Here is a 24,067-nt window from a genome sequence, read left to right as displayed (position 1 = left end):
TATATATATATATATATATAATAAATGAATCAAGAAGAATAGTATCTTTAATAAAGCAAACTTATCAACATAGTAAAAGTTCTACCTGATTAAAAAGAACAATTAATGAATGAAATTTAAAAAATGACGAATGAAAGAATTTTATTAAATCATTAGATCAATAGGACGAAAATGAGAGGAAAGTGGAAAGAAAACCTTTTTAGGTTATGGGATTTCGAAGCTAAATGCTTCTCATCAGAAGAGGAGAAAATCCGGCATTATAACAATAAAACTGGCTTCAGAACACCCAGGTTAGGAATGAAGAACAAAACAAAGAAAAAAACAAAAAAATATAGGTGGTGAAAAAATGGAGACTATTAAAAGAGATGAGAATAAAAATCGAAAAGTTGTAGTAGGGAAAGGGGTTGGAATTGGGAAAAAAAAAGAAACATGAAAGGAGTAAAATAGAGAAATATCTTAGTTTTTGTTTTTTTATTTTTGGAATCCTTTGAGATGGAGCTTCATAATTTATGCATTCATTCTTTTTGCAGGCTGTTATTCTCATCTTCATAGTTGTTGTTGTTGTTGTTGAAACAACAACAACAACAACAACTATGAAGATGAGAATAACAATCCACAGAAAAATGTATGTAGAGAAAAAAGTAAAGAAAAAAGAAATAGAAAAATTTGTTTTTTTTTTTTAACTTAGTTTTTCATTGATGAAAAGTGATTTTGTGGGTTTTTTCTTTTTTAAATAATTTATTTGTTTTTATGAAAGGTCAGTTTGTGAGTGTTTCTTTACAATAATTTATCTGTTTTTATGAAAGGTGAGGGTTTTTTTTTTTTTTTCAAAACTGGGTTTGTTTTACCGTACACATAGATTCGAAAAAGTTGTCAAAAAACAAATCTATAACAAATAAATGTTATCAAAGGCAAGATAAGTTACTTTTCTACCTAACTGGATATGTTTTTAGTGTTTTTATTTAATGTAACATATTTATTCAGCTCAAATCATACAGTGTTAACCGATGTATTGGAAAATTAAAAATGTCGCCAGACCAGGAGTTATTGGTTACAAAATGGGTGACCGATTTACGAGGATGTTGTAACTAAAAAGTGAGTACCTCTTTCAAATGTCAAAATAATGATTTTTTTTTCATTTTTTTTTTTTTTTTTTCATAATTTGGTTAATTGATGTCCAATCAATAATAATCCAGTGAAAAAAGTTTTAAAAACCTATTAGTAAAGAAATTACGCAGGGGCTGATTGTTGTACAACGCAAACAAAAAAAAATTATAATAGCAAAAATATTTCTACTTTTTTTTTATGGTAAGCTCACCGTGAAAACATTTTTCATAACTTTTTTTTCATGTGTACAAATATTTTTTCCTTTGGGAAATTAAGTTTAGTCCTTAATCTTTCAAATACAATCAAAAAGTTTCGGAAACCTACAAAAAAATTATGATAATCGGCTTTCAAAACTAGGTCCTCCTATTCTTCATTTATTTTTGCCCGTACCTAAAAAATGAGGTAAATATAGGGATACATTACAATAGACCCAACCACTCTATTTTGTTTACTTAGGGGTAATCGAGGTCGCTGACAACGAATCTGAAACTCAAACTCGGGGCAAATTTATCGTTTGCATGGTATTAACCCCTGAACACAGAAGCTACTTTCCGTCATTTTACAGCTCCCGTTTACGCTACACACGTGCGTGGCAGCATAAACGACGGCTTCACAAAGCAAACTGCCTTCTCACATGGCGTACCAATCTTCCGTGGAAAATTTAAAATTAGCTGAAAAAGAAATAAAACAAGAAAAGGAAAGCATTCCAAGTTGAGGGGGGGGAGTGATTTAATTGTCTTTTTTTTTTCCCCCCTGGAACATAGAATTTTCAAATTTTCAAAAAGTACATTATAGCACTTTTTGGGTGGAAAAAATTACGGACTGACATTTTTTAATGACTTAAATTAAAGAAAAGTACAACAAATTAGGGGACTTTTTTTTTTTTTTTGTCTCACGTAGTTTTTAATGCGGTTTACAAAAACATAAGCACCAAACATTTTTATGCTTTTCGTTCTTTTTTTTTGCAGGAGGGGGATTCAATTGTAGAACTTATGTGGCTTAATAGGTGCTTCTGCTGTTTAGTTAATCGTTTTTCCGTAAGTAACACGCCCCAACACCCCCTCCCCCAATGTAAACAGTAAAATCTTCGAAAAATATTAAAAGGTGTTCTAATCGGTAAATGTCGGTGCGTTACCCCTAAAAAACAAATTAGAGTGGTCGGTGTTCTGTCGTAACATATCTCTATATTTACCAAATTGATATTAGCAGCAAATCGACCATTGTGGATCATCTTTTTACTATTCAGGAAATTAAAGATTCAATTAGATTCCTACTTCAGTCACCTAAATCATTTAGTGTGAAATGAGTTTAGGAATTTATATCCAAACCTAAATATTATTTTTACTTAAAATAAAATAACATTAATACACAAAATTAGGGAAAATTTGCATAGAATTCCCTGCTTTATGGTTGTTGTAAAAATGGAGCGGAAATTTGGTACATTTTTACATTACGTCCATCTCATCGTTCACATTCGATATGTCAACTTTTATAGGTTTTCAGGTATGCTGACAAGGTTAGGAGTGTCTATTCCGAAAGCCGTTGTTAACATGGTGGGATTGGGGGTGTCTATTCCGAGAGCCGTTCTTAACATGGGGCGGTTGGAGTGTTTATTCATTGTAAATATATCCAACAACCTATAAATGTCGACATTTCCAATGTGAATGGTAAGTGGACATATGTAAAAAATAACAAAAAGATATACCAAACTGACTTTTTTCATTTAAAAATGGAATTATTTCCCTTTCGTTAATAACTTTTTTTTTTTTTTTAAATATTTTGTGTTTTATATATATAAAGTACAATTGTTGAATGCTATTCTTTTGATTATATTCATTGGGGGGGGGCATAATTAAAAAAAAGATTAAAACGGAGCGAAATTTAAGTTTCCATTCCATTTTTACAACAACCGTAAAACAGCGCATGCTCAGCAAGTTTTATCATGTTATAAACATCTAGATCTACTTACATTATATTAAAATCTGAGCGACCCATAAAAATCTGGTAGCTGAGTGCCAAATCTGCTTAAAATATTGAAGAAAAAAAATGAAAAGAAAAAATAGAACCTCTCCCAAACATACTGGCAATAATTTGGTTTCGTCCTTCCCTTCAGTGTTTCCAATAAGGGGGATTGATTTACTAGGATTTGTATTAGAAGCTGAACACTTTTTAAAATTATTTAATTGTTGAATTTGCATTTTGGTTAAATTTGTTAGTTTGCAATCGATGATAGCCCACTAAAAAAATTGAACAAAAGACGAAATCAAAAAGAATGGTACTCATGCAGAATTTGACCCCCCCCCCCCCGGATTCCAATTATGGTTAGGGTTTGATCGGCGATCACCGGATTCAACCAAGCGTTGTTCAAATGTTGAAACACTAAATCAACATATTATTTATTTTTTTGCATAATTAATTAATGATGGGAGTATTTTTTCCGTTTATTTCCTGACATTTGTTGATAAAAAAATAATTCTGTTTGGGTACATATGTTTCGGATGTTGGACTGTGTTTACGATCTAACAGCCTCGTCAGACCTTAAAGAAACCTGGTTTCGTAAACACAGTCCAACATCCGAAACATATGTAACCAGGTTTCTGTAAGGTCTGACGAGGCTGTTAGATCGTAAACACGGTCCAACATCCGAAACATATGTAACCAAACAGATAAAACAGTTAAAAAAAAAAAAAAAAATTAATAAAACACATATTTGCTCTGCAATAATATTGAGCACTCTTTTCAGGTTTTTACTAATTACTAGTTTTGCCATATATATATATATATATATATATATATATATATATATATATATATTGTTTTAACAAAATCAAGACATCAAGGAATAGATTGATAGCAACAAATAGTGTATTTCATCGTTAGTTACAATTGTTTCAAGACTATTCAGACAAATCCAAACATTATGTCGTTTGAAAATTTTCACAAGAACAGCCTTTCGTCAGACGTATTGAACAAAAAACACTTTAACAATGAACAGTATGGAGTCCATTTTTCTTATATTGAAAAACATGGGAAAATATTTTACCTATAGCTCATCCTTCCAAAGTTTTTTTAAAGATTTATATATTTACCTATTTTCGTATCTCTATTAAAAAAAAAACATTTTCAACCAAATTATCATATAACGTTATCACTAATTGCATATGTTCACTTAATATGTTTTACTTACTTTCTTAAATTAAATTTCTTTATTTCTTTATTTACTTTACATTGTTTTTTTTAATCCGGATTAATCAACTAAGTCTTCAACTATATAGTTTCGATTCTATGTTAGTTTTGTATCTGGAATCTGCTTGGTTTATTTACAAAAATATCAACTAACCTATTTGCATAATTTCAAAAAAAGGTTTTTGTTTAAAATTTATTCCATAAGAAAAAAAAAGTTTAACTTTACTCTATATTCAGTGCAGTCTCATTCTTCATTTAAGATTAAGGATCTAAATTTATTTTTAATTTTTTATTTTCTTTCATTTCTACCTCTTAAGATTTACGGTTGCATGATATTTTAGACGTTGAAAGGGAGTTAACTCTGTATGTTCGAAATTTTAAAGGTTTTGTTTAAATTATAAGTTACCAAAATCCTAATATGTATTCATAACGTTGAAAGGGAGGTAACTCAATACGTTCGATATTTTAATGTTTTTGCAGAGTTCTAAGTTTGGCAAATTCCTAATATGCATTTATGATTTATTTATTAATTACACAAAAACCAATTAAATGTAGGCTAACCTATTCAAATTATAAGTTTATTTAACCTACGTTTGCTATCCAGCCATAATTTTCTGAGGTTATAAATGGCTTTAATTCAAATAATATCAATTCAGGAATTAAGTTCTTAAATATTTATCTAATAATAATACATATCCTATTAATAAGTATTCTAATTAATAAATATAATATTTAGCTCCGTGTGCATTTTAGCTTAACAAAGATTAACAATATAAATTTAACAAAAATAAATAACTAAATAAATAATATTAGTAATTAAAGAATGGGGATTAATTGATACTGTTTTTAGATCAGTAAAACTTGAAAAAGCTTAGCTTACTAAATAATATTCTTGTTCTGAACGACTAAAGTCAAAAACCAAAAACCAAGGTCCACTTTCATTGAAATAATAATAACAATGTCTCCCCCCAAATTTACCATCATCCTGATTTAATATCGTACATGTTTACTATATTTTCTTAGTTTTTAACCAATATTATTATTATTATAATAATAATAATAATAATAATAATAATAATAATAATAATAATAATAGTAGTAGTAGTAGTAGTAGTAGTATGATTGTCTTTTAGTTGTTATGTGAACTTAATTTTCGGATTCATGTATTCTGCACTGATATGAAAAAGAAGACTATAGTGAAGTATAGGACTCCTAACTGTTATGGTGAGATGAACAATTCACCGCCGGAACTTTTTATCGAAAGAATGTTATCACTGGTCACTGGTTGTGAGAGCCTTCCCTGGGCGGGAACACTTAAAAAACGTAACATGCTGTCTCTGTAAATATTCTCAATAAACTTCTCTATTTCTTTATTACTTCAGTACCTCTTTATCCATTTATTTTCCTTGTGGAATACTTTTCTTGAATATCCTTTTATTACGGCCACCCACCGCAGGATATATCAACTGGCGACGAAGATGAGATACGAACTGTAAATTCATCTAAAAAAAGAAAAAAAAAAAAAAAAACGTGGTAACCAAGAACATTCTGAAAATTGTTGTTCACAAAGTTCACTTTTAATTGAAGAAAAAGCTTCTTAGAAAGCGAAAGACTGGTGTCTGCCACAAATTTACGCAAGCAAAAAATAATTTTTATATTATTGACGAGTTAAACTCCGTTTTTCTCTTTTTTAAACTCCCAAAGAGTTGACATTATATAACGTGTGTGTGTGTGTGTGTGTGTGTGTAAATTGTGACTTTCTTCATGAGAGATATTTTTACGTATTTTTTGTATTTGGTTAATACGATAAAAAACCAACAAATGAACAATACTGAGGAATCTGTGTTTATTTAATAAAGAAAATTATTAAAAGAAGTTTACGTGTGTCTGCTGAAGTAGACGGAAAAAGAGTCTCTTGAAATTTTGTCAAGTGTTATTTTAACGGTGATTTTTTTTTTCGGAACTTTCCTATGTGTTGACAATTTTCTGTGAAAATAAGCATCTTGTTTTTGAACAATATTTTTTTTTTCTTCTCTGTGGTATACGTTAACTTGCTATTGATACATTTAAAAAGAAAATGACATCGGAACAAATAGCGACATTGACGAAAACGTTAACTGAGAGTTTAATCTCTCAACAAAAAACCCAAATGGATTTTCAAAAACAAATGCTAATTCAACAAGAACGTTTCGAAACTCTTGTAATACAACAAACGATGGATAATTGCTTATTTTGTGAAACGATTTTGTCAGAAACATCTAAGGAGGGTGCATCCAGATTTTTTTCGGCTGAGGGTATAGCGAACTCGCTTTCAGAGTTTAAATATGACCCAGAAAAAGGTGACACTTTTCCAGCCTATTATCGTAGGTTTGAAACGATATTTACAAAACGATGCGAGAAGTGGTCGGATGAGGAAAAAATAACACTATTACTACAAAAAATGGGCACAGAAGAAAATACTAAAATCACGAATTTGATATTGCTTAAAAAACCGGAAGAGATCTTTTTTCTGAAACGGTGAAAATTTTGTGTGTTATATTCAGTGAAAGACATAGTCTTTTTCATACATGGTATAGGTGTTTAAATATGTCAAAAGACGAAACTGATGACATTGTAACATATGCGGGCAAAGTCAATGCCCAGTGTGAACTGTTTAAATTAAAGGATTTATCAGTGGACATGTTTAAGTGCTACATATTTGTCCAGGGACTGACAGCACCAAAGGACAAGGATTTAAGGTCAAGGATATTATCAATCATGGAACAAGACCCGGAAATGAACTTGCAAAAAGTGACAGAAGAATGTAAAAAATTGATAAATGTAAAAAGGGACACTATGAGGATAGAGGGAAAAGTCACATCCCAAGTCCAGGTAGTAAAACAGAAGACATTTCCAAAAGACAAAGGGAAAAGTTTTGAATGTTGGAGTTGTGCGAGTCCGCACTTTAGAAAAAACTGCCCTTATAAAGACCAACGTTGTACCAAATGTGGCCTAGTGGGACACCGGGCATCCCACTGCCGAACTAAGCAAGACAAAAGTCGGAAATGGAAGCCAAAAGTAAATGTGGTCTTGTCCAAAGAAGAAATAAAACAAGGAGGGAAACGGAAATTCGTTCACACACAAATAAATGGTAACTCAGTGAAGCTACTTTTAGACACAGGTAGCGACATATCAATTATCGACGAAGTGACCTGGAAGAGAATTGGTGGTCCAAAACTGAGAAAAACACAAAAAATTGCAAAAGGTGTTATGGGAGAATTTAATTGCAGTGTTTCTCTTGGATCGAAAACTTTTTCCTCAAACCTTTCAGTTGTTCCAGGAATAAATTCTTGCCTTTTTGGAATTGATTGGATTGTTTTGTTTGATTTATGGGAGCTACCCATAAATTAATTTTGCAATAATGTAAGAGCGTTGGAAAAGAAAAATTCCAAACAAAATGACCATTTTCTGGCAGTGTTAAAAAGTGAATTCCCCAAAGTTTTTTCAGAGGGATTAGGAGTGTGCACCAAAACTGAAGTAAATTTTGAATTAAAACAGAATGTGAAACCTGTTTTTAGACCAAAAAGAAATGTGCTTTTTTCTTCAAAAGTCAGTGAAGAATGTTCTAAGTATTTGTGTATCAATACACATCTAGGACTTTTCCGACTAAAAAGACTTCCTTTTGGATTAAAAGTGCCCCAGCACTATTTCAGCAAATAATGGATACAATGCTTGCTGATTTAGATGTTGCAATCGCATATTTGGATGACATCCTTGTCAAAAGTAAAAATGTACAGGAACATAAGGAACACATCAGAGCAGTTTTCCAAAGAATTGAGGAATTTGGTTTCAAGTTAAGTGCCGAAAAATGTGAATTCTTTTTAAAACAGATAAAATATCTTGGTCAAATTATCGACAGCCAAGGCAGAAGACCAGATCCTCAGAGAACAGAAGCAATCGAGAGGATGCCAGCACCCAATAATGTTGCCCAGTTACAATCTTTTTGGGGTTTGGCTCAATATTATGCTATTTATATTCCAAACATGCATAAGTTGAGAGCACCATTGAATGATTTGTTAAAAAAAGGACAAAAGTGGATTTGGTCAAAAGAATGCCAAAATGCGTTTGAAGATATTAAGAAATGCCTGCTATCAGATTTAGCTCTAGCACATTTTGATCCACAGAAAGAATTGATTGTTGCATCAGATGCAAGTGACTACGGAGTAGGAGCAGTTCTTCTCCATAAACTTGAAGATGGATCAACAAAGCCAATAGCCCATGCATCCAGATCACTTTTGCCGGCTGAAAGAAACTATTCTCAAATTGAAAAAGAAAGCTTGGCGATTATTTATGCCATTAAAAAATTCCATAGATTTATTCATGGAAGGATGTTTACTTTGCAAACCGACCACAAACCCTTATTGACTATTTTTTGACTCTAAAAAAGGCATACCTATGCACACTGCAAACAGACTCCAACGATGGAGCATAATTCTACTAAATTATAACTTTAAAATGTAGTACATTTCATCAAAAAATATCGGACATGTAGATGGACTGTCCAGGCTCATCCAAAAGTGTGCTGAACCTTTGGAAGACACAGTAATAGCTGCATTGACAGAGGAAAAAGAACTCTCCGGATTACTGTGCAACACAATCAGAGAGTTACCAGTGACTCTAGACGAAATAAATAAGGCAGCAGAAAAGGATGATTATATTGTGAAAATGAAAAAGTTGGTGCAACTAAATGGAAAATCAAAGAAAGACCCTAAAATTTTACCATTTTCCATTTGTGCTCAACCCTTGATGTACGCAGATAGAGTCGTCATACCGACTACGCTTCAGAGAAGAATTTTAAAAGAATTTCATAGTGGTCATCCAGGCATGTCGAGAATGAAAGCTTTAATGCGTGGATATACGTATTGGCCTAGGATGGACCAGGACATTGAAAAACTCGTAAGAGAGTGTCAAGGGTGTCAGCTAGCAGCAAAGGCACCACATGTGCAGATACAACCTTGGCCAAAGACTGATACACCATGGACTCGGTTACATATCGATTATGCAGGTCCTTTAAATAGACATTATTTCTTAGTGGTCGTTGACAGTTTCACAAAATGACCAGAAGTGTTTAAATACAAACACCCTACTTCGATGAGTACAATAGATGCACTAAGAGTTCTCTTCAGTCGTTTTGGAGTGCCTAAAACTATTGTCAGCGACAATGGCACCCAATTTACCAGCAAAGAATTTGAAGAATTCTGCAAGGCTCTAGCCATTGAACATTTAACAACGGCAATCTACCAAATGGCCTAGCAGAGAGGTTCGTCGATACATTCAAAAGAGCCTTGAAGAAAAACCAAGGCATGGACACTGACGAGAAGAGTCTTGAACAATTTTTATCGGTGTACAGGATAACTCCGAACCCAAACACTGATACCGGTTCGTCACCAGCCGAACTGATGTTTGCACGGAAAATCAGATCTGTATTTGACAGAATTTTACTAAGTGCAACCAGAGTAACAACAACAAAAGAAAATTTTCCAACAAGTTTTTACAAACCTGGTGACAGAATATTCTTCCTGAATTATAGCAGTGGAAAAAATTTTTGGGAGGAGGGGATTATCATGAAAAGAATCGGACACATGCTATATTCTGTAAGAAGTAATAAATTCGATTGTCGCAGGCATATAAATCAGTTAAGACCTCGACACACTGATGACTACAAACAGGCAGAAGAAAATGACCTGCCCCGAGAGGTTTTGTATGGTTCTTTTAATATTCCCCAACCCTTAACAGAACTTACTCCAGATTTGAGAGTTCCAGCTTCTCCACCAACTCCACCAACTCCACCCACTCAAACGATATTGAGGAGAAAAAGTACAAGGGTGAAAAGAAAAGTTAACCGGCTGATCCCCAAGCCAAAAAGCAAACGATATTAAGCCAAATTCTCTTGGGAGAAATTGTCTTAGGGGGAGGTGTTATGACGAGATGAGCAATTCACTGCCGGAACTTTTTATCGAAAGAATGTTATTACCGGTCACCGGTTGTGAGAGCCTTCCCTGGGTGGGAACACTTAAAAAACGTAACATGCTGTCTCTGTAAATATTCTCAATAAACTTCTCTATTTCTTTATTACTTCAGTACCTCTTTATCCATTTATTTTCCTTCTGGAATACCTTTCTTGAATATCCTTTTATTACGGCCACCCACCGCAGGATATATCACTAACCATGTAACTGATGAAAATACGCTACACATTTTGATGAAAAACATGGGGAAAAATGGACATAGAAGAACAGAAAATCAAAACTTTAAATGTAATTTCTGTATTAAAAGTAATAGTTATTTAAATATTTCAACATATAATCTTGTGGAGAAAATCCAACTCCCCAATAAGGGGCACTCTGGATAGGAACAAAAATAAAAATTTGTCTCAGTCATGAAGGAGTTCTCCTCCATCGGCTGAGGACAGAAAAGGTGAATTGTAGCATCAATTCAGTTTTTTCAGTATTAGATTGTATATTGCTTTAAAATTACATAATTTTACATAGATAATATTTATATTTAATATTGAATAAAGTTCAGTTTCATTATTAATCGAATTGGGTGCATTTCTTTTCTTTTTTAACATGTTTTAATGCTCTTTTTTAACATGCCGTCATATAATATCGACAGTAACAGTTCTTACTTACATTGCTTGCAGGCATTTTTCAGTTAACAGGCCTTCTATATCTCGGTAGCCGTGGTACTACCTGCAGAAGCTGGTACAGATTCGTGTCAGAGCTGGCATATAGTTTAAGATCATCCATGAAGAGTAGATGGTTTATCCTCTTGCTTGGATCTCGATGGCGTCCCTGCTTGGATCATGTGTATGTGTGTGTTTGTGTGTGTTGTGAGAAATTTCCAGTTATATGCTATGATTCATTGTTTTAGGCCGCCTACGCACAATTCTAGTTGACAGCCTGTTATTGGTTTATTTGTATGAGCCAAGTTAATTACTTGGCGCCTTTTTTTGAAATCATTCTTTTTCTTTCAGTCTAGGATAAAACGCTCGGCAGGAAAGACTTACCAAAAGGCAGCTCCGAGAAGAATGCCTTATCGAGAATGGAGCCGCCACAATTTCTTCACGTTATATCACCTAAATGTTTGGTGAAAAAAGGACTTGAAATCTCTACAAGTAGAGACACCTTTAATTGTGCCGGATATCCTAATTAGAAGATGACATCCTTTGAATATTTTCATCATGTTTATATCTACTAAATATTTAAACTTTTCTCGATTCAATTAGAGTCCTAAGGGGCTCGATTTATGCCTAATTAAAGGCACTAGAATTCTTGCCAAGAACACCATGAATTATGGATCCTTTCGAAGGAAAACGAGCTACTCCACCAAAAGGAGTTTACTACTGGCTCCCTATTTGGGAGGCAAAACTGGCCCACTGTTTTGCAACGACTGTACGAGTACCATTAACTGTTTTTTTGTTGTTATAACTGAATAAACTTTGAGTTTAAAGGTATGCTTTTGCAATTTGTCGATTTATTTTGCCTCTGCCAGGAAGTATTGAGTTTGTGAGATTAATTTTCTCATAGTGTACTGACACATGGCTTACATAAAAATAAGTTGTTTGAGAGTAATATCTGAAACCTATGTTACTATAAATAATTTGGGTGACTAAAATAGGATTTCTATATTCGATACACAGGCATTGTGCTGCTAAGTCGTGTTCTTATATTCACCAAATGAAACAGCAAGATGCTTGCCACTGACTCACACCCAGTATTTATACGGCAAATAAACATGATTATATTCTCTATTAATATGACTGATAAGGCGAAGGTTGAGTAGGTAAATTTCCAAAATAAATTGTAATTGATTAATTCCACAACTATATATCATTTGTAATAATTTGTGTAACTAATAGTAACGTTTACTTCTTACGGCTCAAATTCGTATAAAATTGCAAAAACAAAGCATATAAACAGTGCGGTCTCTATTCCGGAGCTCGATTATTTATTTATTTATTTATTTATTTAATTTAGAGTTATGCGGCTTTAACGGTGTCTTCCCGCCACCAGGTGTCGCTTTAAAATAAAATGTCCAAATGAATTACCGGTACTGCGGTAGAATTGCGCCTCTAAGAAAATAAGAAAAAGAAAGAAAAAAAGAGAAAGAAATGGAAAGAAAGTGGGTTGGGGGCGAAAATCTTTGAGGGGAATGAAAACAAAATATGATTCTAGTGGAATGTATCTGCTCGAAGACGGAGAAGGGAGAACAAAGCAGTCGTAAAAACAATCTTCTTTCTTTTTCTCTCGCCCAGAAAAAACAAAAACGCATGACATGTCATTCGTTCCAATTTTCTTTTTACAAACGTGGATCGTTTGAATCTTATATTTTGTGCGAAGAAAGTAGGTGTTTTTCCTGAGAGAAACCAAACTAAAAAAAAACAAAAAACCAAAGAAGTTGATTGAACCTCAGGCGAATTATTTCCGAGTTGAAATTGGAGTTCTCTTTTAAATATAATTATTGTTGGAGTTGTTGAATTCTTCAAAAGAAAGATCAAGCTAAAAATGAGGTTGACAGTTTTCTTTCAAATGGATATTTTGAAGTTTAATCTATAAAGCAAACTATTACTTATAAATTGTTATATAAAAACTCAAATTCAGTTTTATTTTGACCGTTTGTTAAAAATTAGCTTTAAATTAAAAAAAAAAAAAACAATGGCTGAAGCAACAAGCTTAGATATTAAGAACCGATCCCCACCGAATAAGGCAACCCAACGACAAGCGATGTATAAAGTCTCTACTCCACCTTGGAAAGAAACCTACAGAAAGGTAAATCGTATCTCTTCTTTATATTAAATAAGGTGCTTTTTATAGAATCACTCCCGCCTCCAACCGGGTATTTTTTAATGGTTTTATGTTTTTTTTTTTTTGTTTTGTTTTGCCAACCCTAAGCTTACTTAACACAAACCTTAAGTCCGAGTGGCAAACCTCCACCCTAAAGGCCATTCCTAAACGGTTTAAAATGGGAAAACCCCGGTTTGGAGACGAGACTGATTATATAAAAAATATCTTATTTGTGGTGCATATACAGATCGTTATCTTAGATCCCCCCTCGAGGTAAATATGCTAGTTAAAAGTAAAATACTTACGCAAACACAAATACACAAAAATGGCGGCGCCTTCACTACGATTGAAGCTCGGATTTATTAAATAATTAAAAAAAAAAAGTACTGGATTGTTTTTCGTAAATTTTGGTGAAAGGTAATTTTTTACCATCACAAGTATTTAAAGTTTTCCTGTTATCTTATTTTTAAATATACTTACCTCATGTATCGTTCTAGATAAGCACCTTATGTATTCAGTGTTGGTGCTTTTTAGGAATCGATATCCAAGAAAATTTGGTAAATTTTTACATTAGGTCCACTTCCACAATGGGGAGGGTTTTATTATTATTCAACGTTCACCCCAAACAAGGCATGTGCCACTTTGAAGTAGGGGGCCGCTATCGGAGACAATTTGCGGGGACATTATGAAGGGAGATGAGTAGAAAGATGTTTGTTCACATTACACTTGAACTTCGGGTCCGTCGGAGGTAGTCAAGTCACGTCGAGGAGGTACAAGTGTTTGCAGTTCATCAGAGCAGCCTGCAGCCACCATTAAAGTATTTGTAGAACAGGCAGAGGGATGCAACATTTCGTCGATGGAACAGAGACTGGAAGCTTTAGGTGTGTCAGAAATTTTTTTTTTTTTTTTTTTTTTTACACCGGAATCACCACATTATCAAGGCCAAGAGGCTACTCAAGGATAAGGGTTAAAGAGTGTACAGTAGAAATTGGACAATATAGTAATCATTAGTAATGAAAATTCGGTAAATTTGATAACTTATATGGAACGGCTCATCAAGAACTTATTTACGTTAGACTTGAACACAACCATATTGTAGTCAGCCGGAAAGCAGGAAAACGGAAGACAATTCCACAGGTGTACAGTTCTAAGAAAGGAGCTTTGTTCATGGAATCTACGTTTAGGTTTAGGCACAGATAAAGAGTGGGGGTAATTATTGATAGTGTTTTCAGCTAGATGAGTGTTTCTTGTGAAAGTTTGGCGAGGGGGAACCATAGACTTAAGCTCAGCCGAACACTTTCCATGAAAGTGACAATACATCAGAGACAAACTCGCAATATCTCTTCTGTGAGATAGAGGTTGCAGGGAAGAGAAAAGGACATCTCCTACGAGGCTACGAAGTCTATTTTGAACTTTATTAAGGCAGGACAATCCTTTCTAGCAGCTCCTGTCCAGATGTGGCAACGGTATTCCATCCTTGGACGTACCTGGCTCTTATATAGATAGAGAATTGCATCAGCAGTGAGATATCTACTGAATCGGTAGAAAGATCCGACCATTTTTCCAGCGGCCTTGGCAACAGATTTGATGTACGTGTTCCATTTAAGATCAGGAGTAATGGTCAAGCCCAGAAGCTTGTCAAAACTTGAGGCCTCCTGAAGACAAGAGCTATTCATTTCAATTGATGCCAGATGTGGATCAGAATGTTGATGATGTAAAGAGAGAAGCTTGGTTTTAGATGCATTAAAAGTAACCAGCCACTCCTTTACCCATTTTACTACGTGCTCAAGATCAGAGGAGAGAGAATCGGAGAGAACTTGGTCATTTACTATCTTAGATGTGCTACCATAAATGGTAGGGTCGTCAGCATAAATGTCTACAAATGATGTAAGAATGTGATTTGGAAGATCATTAATGTAGATCAGAAAAAGAGTTGGGCCCAGGATGGACCCCTGAGGGACACCAGCATTAATACTGTGAGCTTCTGATTTTTTCCCCTCAACTACTACTCTTATGAACCTATCAGAAAGAAATGATTCAATAATTGAGAAGACATTTCCAGCTATACCATAGCTAGAGATCTTGTGAAGTAAACCTTTATGCCATACCCTATCAAAGGCCTTAGATATGTCAAGAGAAATTGCCCTAGAAAGGTTGCCTCCGTCGAGAGATTTGCTAATCCTATGAGATATAACTGTAAGCACATCTGCTGTAGATCTAGCAGAACGGAAACCATATTGAGTGTCACTAAGAAGGTTATTTTTGTTGAGATGGTTGATTACTTCTGTATTTAACACAGATTCCAGCAACTTACTCATGACGCACAGTAAGCTTATAACTACTCGAAAAATGTAATTCAAGCCCTATTTTTTTTTTTTTCAATTAAAGGAGCAAGGACCAAGGTTTCATTAAAAAAAAACAACAAAAAAACGTGTTTTTTTTTTTTAAAAAGGTTTTAAACTTCGGACTTTACAGGTAAACTTCTATTAAAAAAAAACACTTTTTTTTTTTTTTAAATTTGAATATATTAGTTATTGACCTTTTCTCTTCAATTTGTGATATATAAAACTTTGGTGAGTAAATTGATTATTTACTTTTGACACTTGAAAATGGGGGGTGGCGTGAATTAAAAAAAAAAAAAACGTTTGTCTAAAATATTATATTCGGTTTATTGGAAAGAACATAAAATTTCACATTGACCCTGAAAATATCGTAAAAATAGAATCAATAGAAAAATTTTGATAGATTTTTAAAGTTTAAAAATTGAAAAATATTGAGTTCGTAAAATTCGTTACTGTTTTTTAAAAAATAAAAAAAAATATTTCTATTACTTTTAAAACAACTTTAATAGTTTATTTTGGAAGTATAATCCATAAAGAAAATAAACAATCCACTTTTAAAAGAGAAATTACGAGTTTTTTATATTTTATTCGCAGTTTCGTGTTAGGGGGTGTCAAAAATTCCTACAAAAATTCTGATACACCTACTGAAGCTTAGATAACAATTCAGGACAGATCAGGTTCGCGACTCTCTTTTTAACCCTGTCCAGGAGTGAGAGACAAGCAGCAGATGAACCAACCCAAATGTGACAGCAATACTCCATACATGGGCGAATGGTGACCTTATAGAAGTACAGGATACTTTCAGGCATAAGTAATTTTCTGGCACGGTAGAGAGAGCCCACCTTCTTTGCAGCAGCCTTGGCAATGCTCTCAATGTATATATTCCAGTTCATGTTCCCTGTAAACGTCAGGCCGAGGAGTTTAAAGGAAGTACTTTCAGGCAGTGTATTCTTAGCCATTGCTATTGGTGGTAGAAAAGGTTTCTTGTAGTTATTGAAGGAAACAAGCTAGTCTTGGCAGCATTGAATGTGACCATCCATTTTTGTCCCGCATTTATATCATATTGTTTAGATGTACGACCGTCAAGGACAACTTGGATTTTTCTCTTACTTAAGAAGGATTTAATTATATTGTGTATTCTTCCAGTGATACCATATGATCTAATTTTCCTTAAAAGACCATCGTGCCATACCCTGTCAAAAGCCTTAGATATATCAAGGGCTACCGCTCTTCCTTCCCCTGTTTTGTCCAATGAATGGTATATATGTTCAGAGACTACAGTTAAGATATCTGCTGTTGAACGGGCTTGCCTGAATCCATATTGTTTGTCAGTCAGGAGTTTAGCAGCTGTTAGGTGTTGGACTAGGGTTTGATTAAGTAAGGACTCAAATATTTTGGCGAAAAGTGGGAGGAGGCTAATGGGGCGATAATTTGGTGGGTCAGTTCTTTCACCAGAATTCTTGAAGACTGGTACCAAAGAAGCGGTTTTCCAGCAGTCGGGAAAGCAAGATTCATTAAGGCATTTATTGTAAAGTTTGGAGAGAACTGGAGCAATCTCAGCAGAGCATTTTTTTATTAGCACAGCTGGGATGAGATCTGGTCCAAATGCTTTTGAGGTATCTAGGTTTTTGTATGATACCATGCACTTGAGAAGGGGTGATTTTCAAATCGTCAAGTGTGGCGTCTGTCTGCAAAGGAAAGTTGGGGAGGGAGTGGTGTGCTGGGTCCAGTGTGGAGTTTGAGGCAAACCGACTGGCAAGCAGATTTGCCTTGTCGGTTGTCATGCAAGCAACCTCATAATTGTTTGATAGTGGAGGAATTGTTGACTGCCCATTATTTACTACACTGTTGTAGATTTTCCAAAAATCACGGGTTCCTAATTTCTGTGCTTCAATACATTTCCTGATGGTTTCAGTGTAATCTGTCTTAACTGTCGCTATTACTCTCTTACAATTATTTCTGGCTTCTATATACTTCTGTCTGTTTGAACTAGACTTATGTCGGTTGAATCTGCGGAACGCATACTGCCTTTGAGCAATAGCAGCTGCACAAGCATAGGTAAACCATTGAGGAGAGTGGGGTTTGCTATAGAATTTCCGTGTGGGAACATGTGCCTCAATTGCAGTTTTTAACCATTCAGTGGTCTCATTTGCACACTTCAGCTGGGAGAAAAAAGATATTTTGCTCTGGGGCATCTCTGATGAGTTCCCTGATGACTTCTCAGTCAGCCTTTTTGTAATACTTCGTTGTTTTGAATAGTGGGTCTTCAGTTTTAGGGCGAGAGCCCTAAAACTGTTGGCATTTGTTGTACAATCATTGGGAACTGTTGTCAGAAATAGATCTAGAAGTGAGACATGTTGGTCTTGCTGGTCTGGGAAACGTGCCGGGAATGTAACCATTTGAGATAGGGAATGGGATATAGCGAAGCTATGTGTTGTGCTACCAGCTGCGTCTGTGTAATTTAGAGAATCCAAGCCAGTTACTGTGGTGGACATTGAAGTCACCAAATACATGTACTTCAGCGCTAGTATCGAGGGAGAGTGCTATATCTATGCTATCAGAGACTTTGTTAATTAGGGTACAGTCCTGGGTTGGAGAGCGGTAGAGAAAATACAAGTAGCTAATATGTTGCATATTTAGTCTGGAGCACATAAAGGTCTGGTCGTCTGTTTCTAGTTTTATTTCTCTAGTCAGGGGGAGGATGTTATGAATATAAACTCCAAGCCTATGCATATGTCTGTCAGAGTCCTTACCTTGGCTTGCTTGATCCTACCTAAAGTTCTCATTCACTTAAAGCACATCGGGGATCGTCCTACGTTAGATTCCCAAATCGTGTGTGTGTGTGTGTTTTATTATATAAGCAATAAAATAAATCTGTAAACATAAAATTTTCTAAAAAAAAAAGTTGTTTGTTTAATTTTATTTCATTGGCTTGGGATGAGGGGAAAAAGTCCAAAAACTATAAACAAAATGTTAGTGAGACCTTCCCAGCCCTCTCTAGGTGGTAGAACGCCCACTGTTTTCCAGCTTGGTGTTGGCCGAAAACAACAAGTCACTCTCTATATGGGGCTGAAATTCTAGGCAGGATCAAAGAAACTTGGGTTTGATGGGGGTGGGGGTGAAGTTTCTCCAAGATTGCTTATTGGGGTAGCCGGGGATGAAAAAAAAGGATTGGGATGTGGGTATCTTAGAGGTTTCCTATCGGGGATGGAGAGGACCATTCACTTGACTAGCTAAAAACCTAGTCTAAATGCTTGTTTTAAGGGTCTGGAGTTCGGTAGGATCTGGTCCGTGTACACCATGCTTAGTCGGGTAACACAATTCCAACTTGGCACCTCTACGCACGTACAGACTCACTATCTTTATCCATCTTTGGTCAAAGGCCTTAGTATAATCCTTTCCTATCACATCTAGTCTTTACCTTCAGCTAGTGCTTGAAGAGGGGACCAGATCCTGGTCAATAAAAGATTCAACCCCGTGCTTCTCTTGCACTCCATATCACCATCACCATATTACCAGGATCACAAGAAACACCATCCGTCTCTCTCTGTCCCATGGCAGCTCTGTGCTATAGATGACGTAGGACATGTCCAGCAGGCGAGGTTGCTTGGGATTGATGCGAACTGTCATCTCTTTGTCCGGTACCGTCTGAGTCCACTGCAATCTAAGAACGCATGTTCTGGCATTTCCTCGACTGGGGTTCTGCAACGGGGACACCATGACGACCTCCCTAGTCCGGCACTTTTCAGTATGGCGTTGAGAGGCAACACGTTTCGAGCCAATTGCCAAGTTAAGGAAAACTTAGAGTTGTTCACATGACTGGAACCTGGCACCCAACTCCACCAGGAGCAGATCCTGGCCCGAAGGCCAAGAACCTTTAGTCAAGATTTTTTGCCCTTTTGACTTCCGGTTTCTGTTGTCCATTTCATTGAATAATTAGCTATGATCAAGTAGATTGTAAATAAATGACCTTTTATTTATGTATATATATATATATATGTATATAATCATCCACATACAGTACTATTTTGCTGTATTACAGCTCATCAGTGCTGCTAGACACACACACATATATATATATATATATATATATATATATATATATATATATATATATATATATAAATATGGCCAAAACCTCTCTTCTTGATGGAGGGGAGACAAAAACTTTCTGCTATGACTATGGTTTCAAATGATCTAAAATAACAGCAAGAGGAGACTTGATTCCAAATATTTCTGTTACGTTATATATCCCCTCTTTTGGAAATAGTGTATGATTATGAATATATCCAGTATCAAATAATCCTTATACACTGAAATTTACTTTGTATATGAAAACCAAAGAGGGAAAATATAACATATGAGAAATATTTGGAATCAGATCTTTCCGTGCTGTTATTTCACATTATTTGAAACTATAGCAGTAAATTTTAGTCTCCTCTCCATCAAATCCAGAGGTTTTGGGGACATATCAGATATTTTGTAATTCGTATGCAAAACGAGGAAAACAAATGACTATGATTGAAATATTGGTAAAGGTGCAGTATCTTTCCACCCACAAAAAATCCTTTAAAATTACCATTAGAATAGGTTTTTGAGGGTGCTGAAAATGAAAATAACAGTTAAAATCACAGGAAACGAGTAGTTTCCAAGATATGAAGAAATTATCGATTTAAAAAGTGGGAAATCACTTTTCTATATTGATCTAACGTAGAATGAGCACCCATTTTATAGCCACCTTTGCTGCTTTAGGATAAATTTTGCTTAGGGTTTTTTTTTTTTCTTGGTTGTCTCCCCTCTGGTCTTGCCAGGTCACTAATAAATTTATGCATACATTTATATCTATAAATAAATCAATTTGAAAATTTTAAGTAGGAGTGAATGTGGTATTATGGTGATTGGGGATTCTAGCTAGAAATAGCTTAGACAATTATAAGATAGTCACAAGGATGACTATAGAAATTCCTCTCCCCACACATTTGAATGTCTTTGTGCCTAATTTATTGTTTCCCCCCCCCTCTTAATCACCTATAAAATATCGACTTTTATAGGTTATCACGGGCGTGTGCGTAAAAATGCGCGTTCGCGCATACAAAATTACTGCCAATGATAGCACATCCTATTCCTAAACTTTTGAAATTATAAGTTTTGCTATTTCAAAATGTTTTATTGACCTGCATAGTTTTAATTCTTTGAAACTGTTTGCTAGTTTCGTTATTTCAAAATTTGTTTTTTTAGAATTTGCATTGTCTGGAACACTTCCGCTTTTGCATTTCAGTAGTTACGTTTGAACGTTTATTTTCCTTTTTTATATGCATGCGTGATGTGCAGTATTTCATTTTGAAAAGGCACGTTGAAATCAGTTTCCAGTTTCGCTGTGGAAGGACATTTACATTTGTGTTTAATTCAAGGAATTTTTTTCCTACCTTATTTCTGTAGAAAACATTCTCGGAAACTCCTGCTTTCTGTGGATGAATCCCCATTGTGGGGAGTTTGAATTAGTTCCCAGTTAGGAACTTGTAAAAGAAATTACAGATTTGATTCAGTTCCTGTCATGGACTTTATACCTTTGAATCAATGCGGCTAAGCAAAACATCGCTATTCTTCCAAATTCTTGATTTGCCTCAATCAAGAAGGATGGGCTTCTCGCAGAAAGCAACTACCAGCCCTGATGGCACACAAAATGTATTACTTATGCAAGAATTTGTAGAATAACTATGTTTATGCAAGAATTCAACAATGTGAAGAAAATCCAGAGAAGAAAAACCCTTGAAGATACAAAATTCACAAAGCCCGAACACTTTAAATGGATCTCTCGATTCAATCTGTAGTTGCATAAACGATGCACCTTGCATACTCTCAGAGTAGGTAGTTGCTTTCTTCCAATGCAAACTACTTTCAAAGCAGGAAGTTGTTTGTTTGATAAATATGTGCTTGTATCATAGTATTGAGGTTGTTTAAAAACTCCAAATTAAGTTTCCAATAGAATGAAAAGTTGTTTTTAGCATCTTTCTAACGTACGACAGGTGACATTGAAGAAGTTGAATACCACTTAAAATAATCATATTTTATGCCATGACTGAAGAGCTTAAAACAACAAAATGGGTTAAAATCTATTAAATCCAAACTTTTATTTTAATAATAGGCTTCTTTTTTTTTCTTTTCTTTTTTTTAACAGGACTTTTAAAAAATTGTTTCAGTTTTCCTCTAATTTTTTTTTATTTTTTATTTCAATTATTCAAAATAAATTGAGGAAACTTGTTTGAAAAGTGTCGGGAGACTGAACGGATCAAAGACTGACTGTTCATGCCGTTAAAAACAGCACTTTTAAAGTTTTTACAAAATATTTACATGCTCACGATTGCGGAATGTGTATTCTTAAAGATTATCAGTAAATTTATGTGAAAGTGATCACCTACTCTAAAGTCTAAAATATTGTTTTGTTTCATTTTTTTTTTTTTACTGCATACTTACATGTAATCACACACACAAAAATAGAATCCTTTATTTTATATTTTTGTGTTTGAATTAGCAAAATGTGCAGATTTGTAGCTTTACCAATTTAAAAAAAATATATTTTTTCTAATGACATCACTTATTGACTCGGTTTTATTGGTTGCTTATTTTGACCCGGAAAAGTTAGAAATTAATATTTTTTCTCTGCACAACCTACAATTTCTTAAATTCAATATGCAGGAGAGAGCGGCAGGGGTGGTAGTCGGAAAGCTGAAGAGATATGTGCAAAAAGAGAAGGAAAGGAACAATTCTCAGAGATGCAAAGAGGGAAATTGTTTTAGGCAACTTAGCGAGAGATGCGTTTGATTTTGTAATGTTTTTTCTGGGTCAATCTTGGAGCTTGTTGAAGTAGCAAATGATTAGGATGAAGGGTCTACTGAATAAAGATTGCTGCTGGGGGCAACATAAAAAGGGTTGAGAGAACTATTGTTCTACAATTTAGTTCCACTTACACAAGAAATGGTACACTGGAACAGATGGAAAATTACTTACCAACTAAACCAAGGAGAGGAATTCATCCCATTTCCTTTTCTTTTTTTTTTTTTTTTTTTTAAGCAATCTTCTTACACAGGCATATTTTTTCTAAGATTTTAAATCTGAGAGAAAAAAAAAGACAATTTTAAAACAATTGGAATTTTTTTTATAGTTAATAATTTTCTTATTTTATTTTTTTAAGTGGGATAATCTAAGATTGTTTCTGTGATATGTCTTATTTATTCTATGGCTTATGTTCAGTTTTTAGAGACACTGTAAGAGTGGTTGTGCATGTAATTGTGAAGCAAGTGTTGCATAATCCTGAACCACACCTAAATCCACACTGCTTGAATCTGGTGGCAAGGAAATTTAGGACAACCGGAAACGGTTTTATCATATTTTCATTACTTAGTGAATAAATAATACTACCTTTATTGCAGATACACAAAAGGTATTTTAAATTTTCAAATTCGCCTCTAATGATTAGAGAATTTGTATAATCTGGTTTAGGAAAATTTGCAAACCCTGGCATTGACAGGTAGTTCAACTAGTACATCTAATATATAGTTATCATGTTGGATTTTCAAAGTCTGATCCAAATAGCATTTAACATGACAAATGAAACTTTGCTTCTAGCTATCCAATTTTTCTCCCAGTCTTACCCAGTCATAAAATACATTTAAATATATTTTAATTCATGCATATTTTGTCTCCATTTGTCTATTGAATATCGTATATATAGCTGATTTCAAATGTTAAAAAAAATGACTTGAATGCCATCAGCTAGAATAAAAACAAAAACATTTAGTGTTTCAGCAACATTCCCTACTGTTTGAGCTATTGACAAATAGATAGTTAAGATTTAAAATTAAACTACTTCAAGCTATGAATAGATTTGTGCATGTACAAATGTAAAAAAAAAATGTCGCCAAGTTGAAATGAACAGTTTGCATTTCAACTTGCCAACATTTTTCTGTATGCATTATTGATCCAGCCAAAGATTTTACTAGTTATAAACAATCCTTTGTGTATGATTACTATTTCCTGTTAATTTCGGTTTCATGTGACCAGAATTAAGTTAAATATCTTCACACAGACACACACCTACACATAATCTGTTATATATATATATATATATATATATATATATATATGTGTGTGTGTGTATAATCATAGAAAGCAAGAGAGAGAAAACGATTTCAAATGACTGTCTTGTTTGCACTACACAGAAACCATTTGAGAATTATTGGCTGCTTGCTCACAATGAGTTCGTCAAAATCTTGGATGCAATATATAAAAGAAAAAGAAATTATATCTACATTTAAAAGTACACCATGCACCTACTCCCCAAATAATTAAATTTTTTTAAGCAATTATGTGAGTACACAAAAGAAAACAAAACAATTATTTTTTAATTGCGATGTGATGAATGCATATAAATTTTAATGACTCGCGTTTCCCTGTTATTTTAATTTTTTACCATTAATGTTAAGTTTGACTGGCAAAGTCCTAAACCATATGTAATCACTTTATTTTTATTTTTCATATTACCATTCGGACTTATGACTAGTAGTAGGAAAAGGGCATTTTTTTTGTTTATATTATAACAATGACTTA

General features: G+C 34.2%; 1 protein-coding gene across 3 annotated transcripts in view; it reads left to right on the top strand.

Moving 5' to 3' along the window:
- LOC145242398 (RPA-interacting protein A-like) overlaps nt 1-24,067 on the top strand; it is a 94,383-nt gene that overhangs the window by 42,822 nt on the left and 27,494 nt on the right. The window contains exon 1 of one of the 3 annotated variants that reach the window (XM_080105425.1): nt 12,335-13,103. The exons of the other annotated variants lie outside the window; for them this stretch is intronic. Coding sequence (XP_079961551.1) covers nt 12,990-13,103 — 114 coding nt within the window. The 5' untranslated portion in view covers nt 12,335-12,989. Of the gene's footprint in view, nt 1-12,334; nt 13,104-24,067 lie in introns of those variants that run through there. 3 annotated transcript variants of the gene reach the window in all.

This window comes from Euprymna scolopes, chromosome 21 (genome assembly GCF_053919585.1).
Source record: "Euprymna scolopes isolate OS-2025 chromosome 21, ASM5391958v1, whole genome shotgun sequence".
NCBI classification, from domain to species: domain Eukaryota; kingdom Metazoa; phylum Mollusca; class Cephalopoda; order Sepiida; family Sepiolidae; genus Euprymna; species Euprymna scolopes.
Note: the sequence above shows the minus strand (reverse complement) of the source record. Positions and strands in the feature narration are given on the sequence as shown.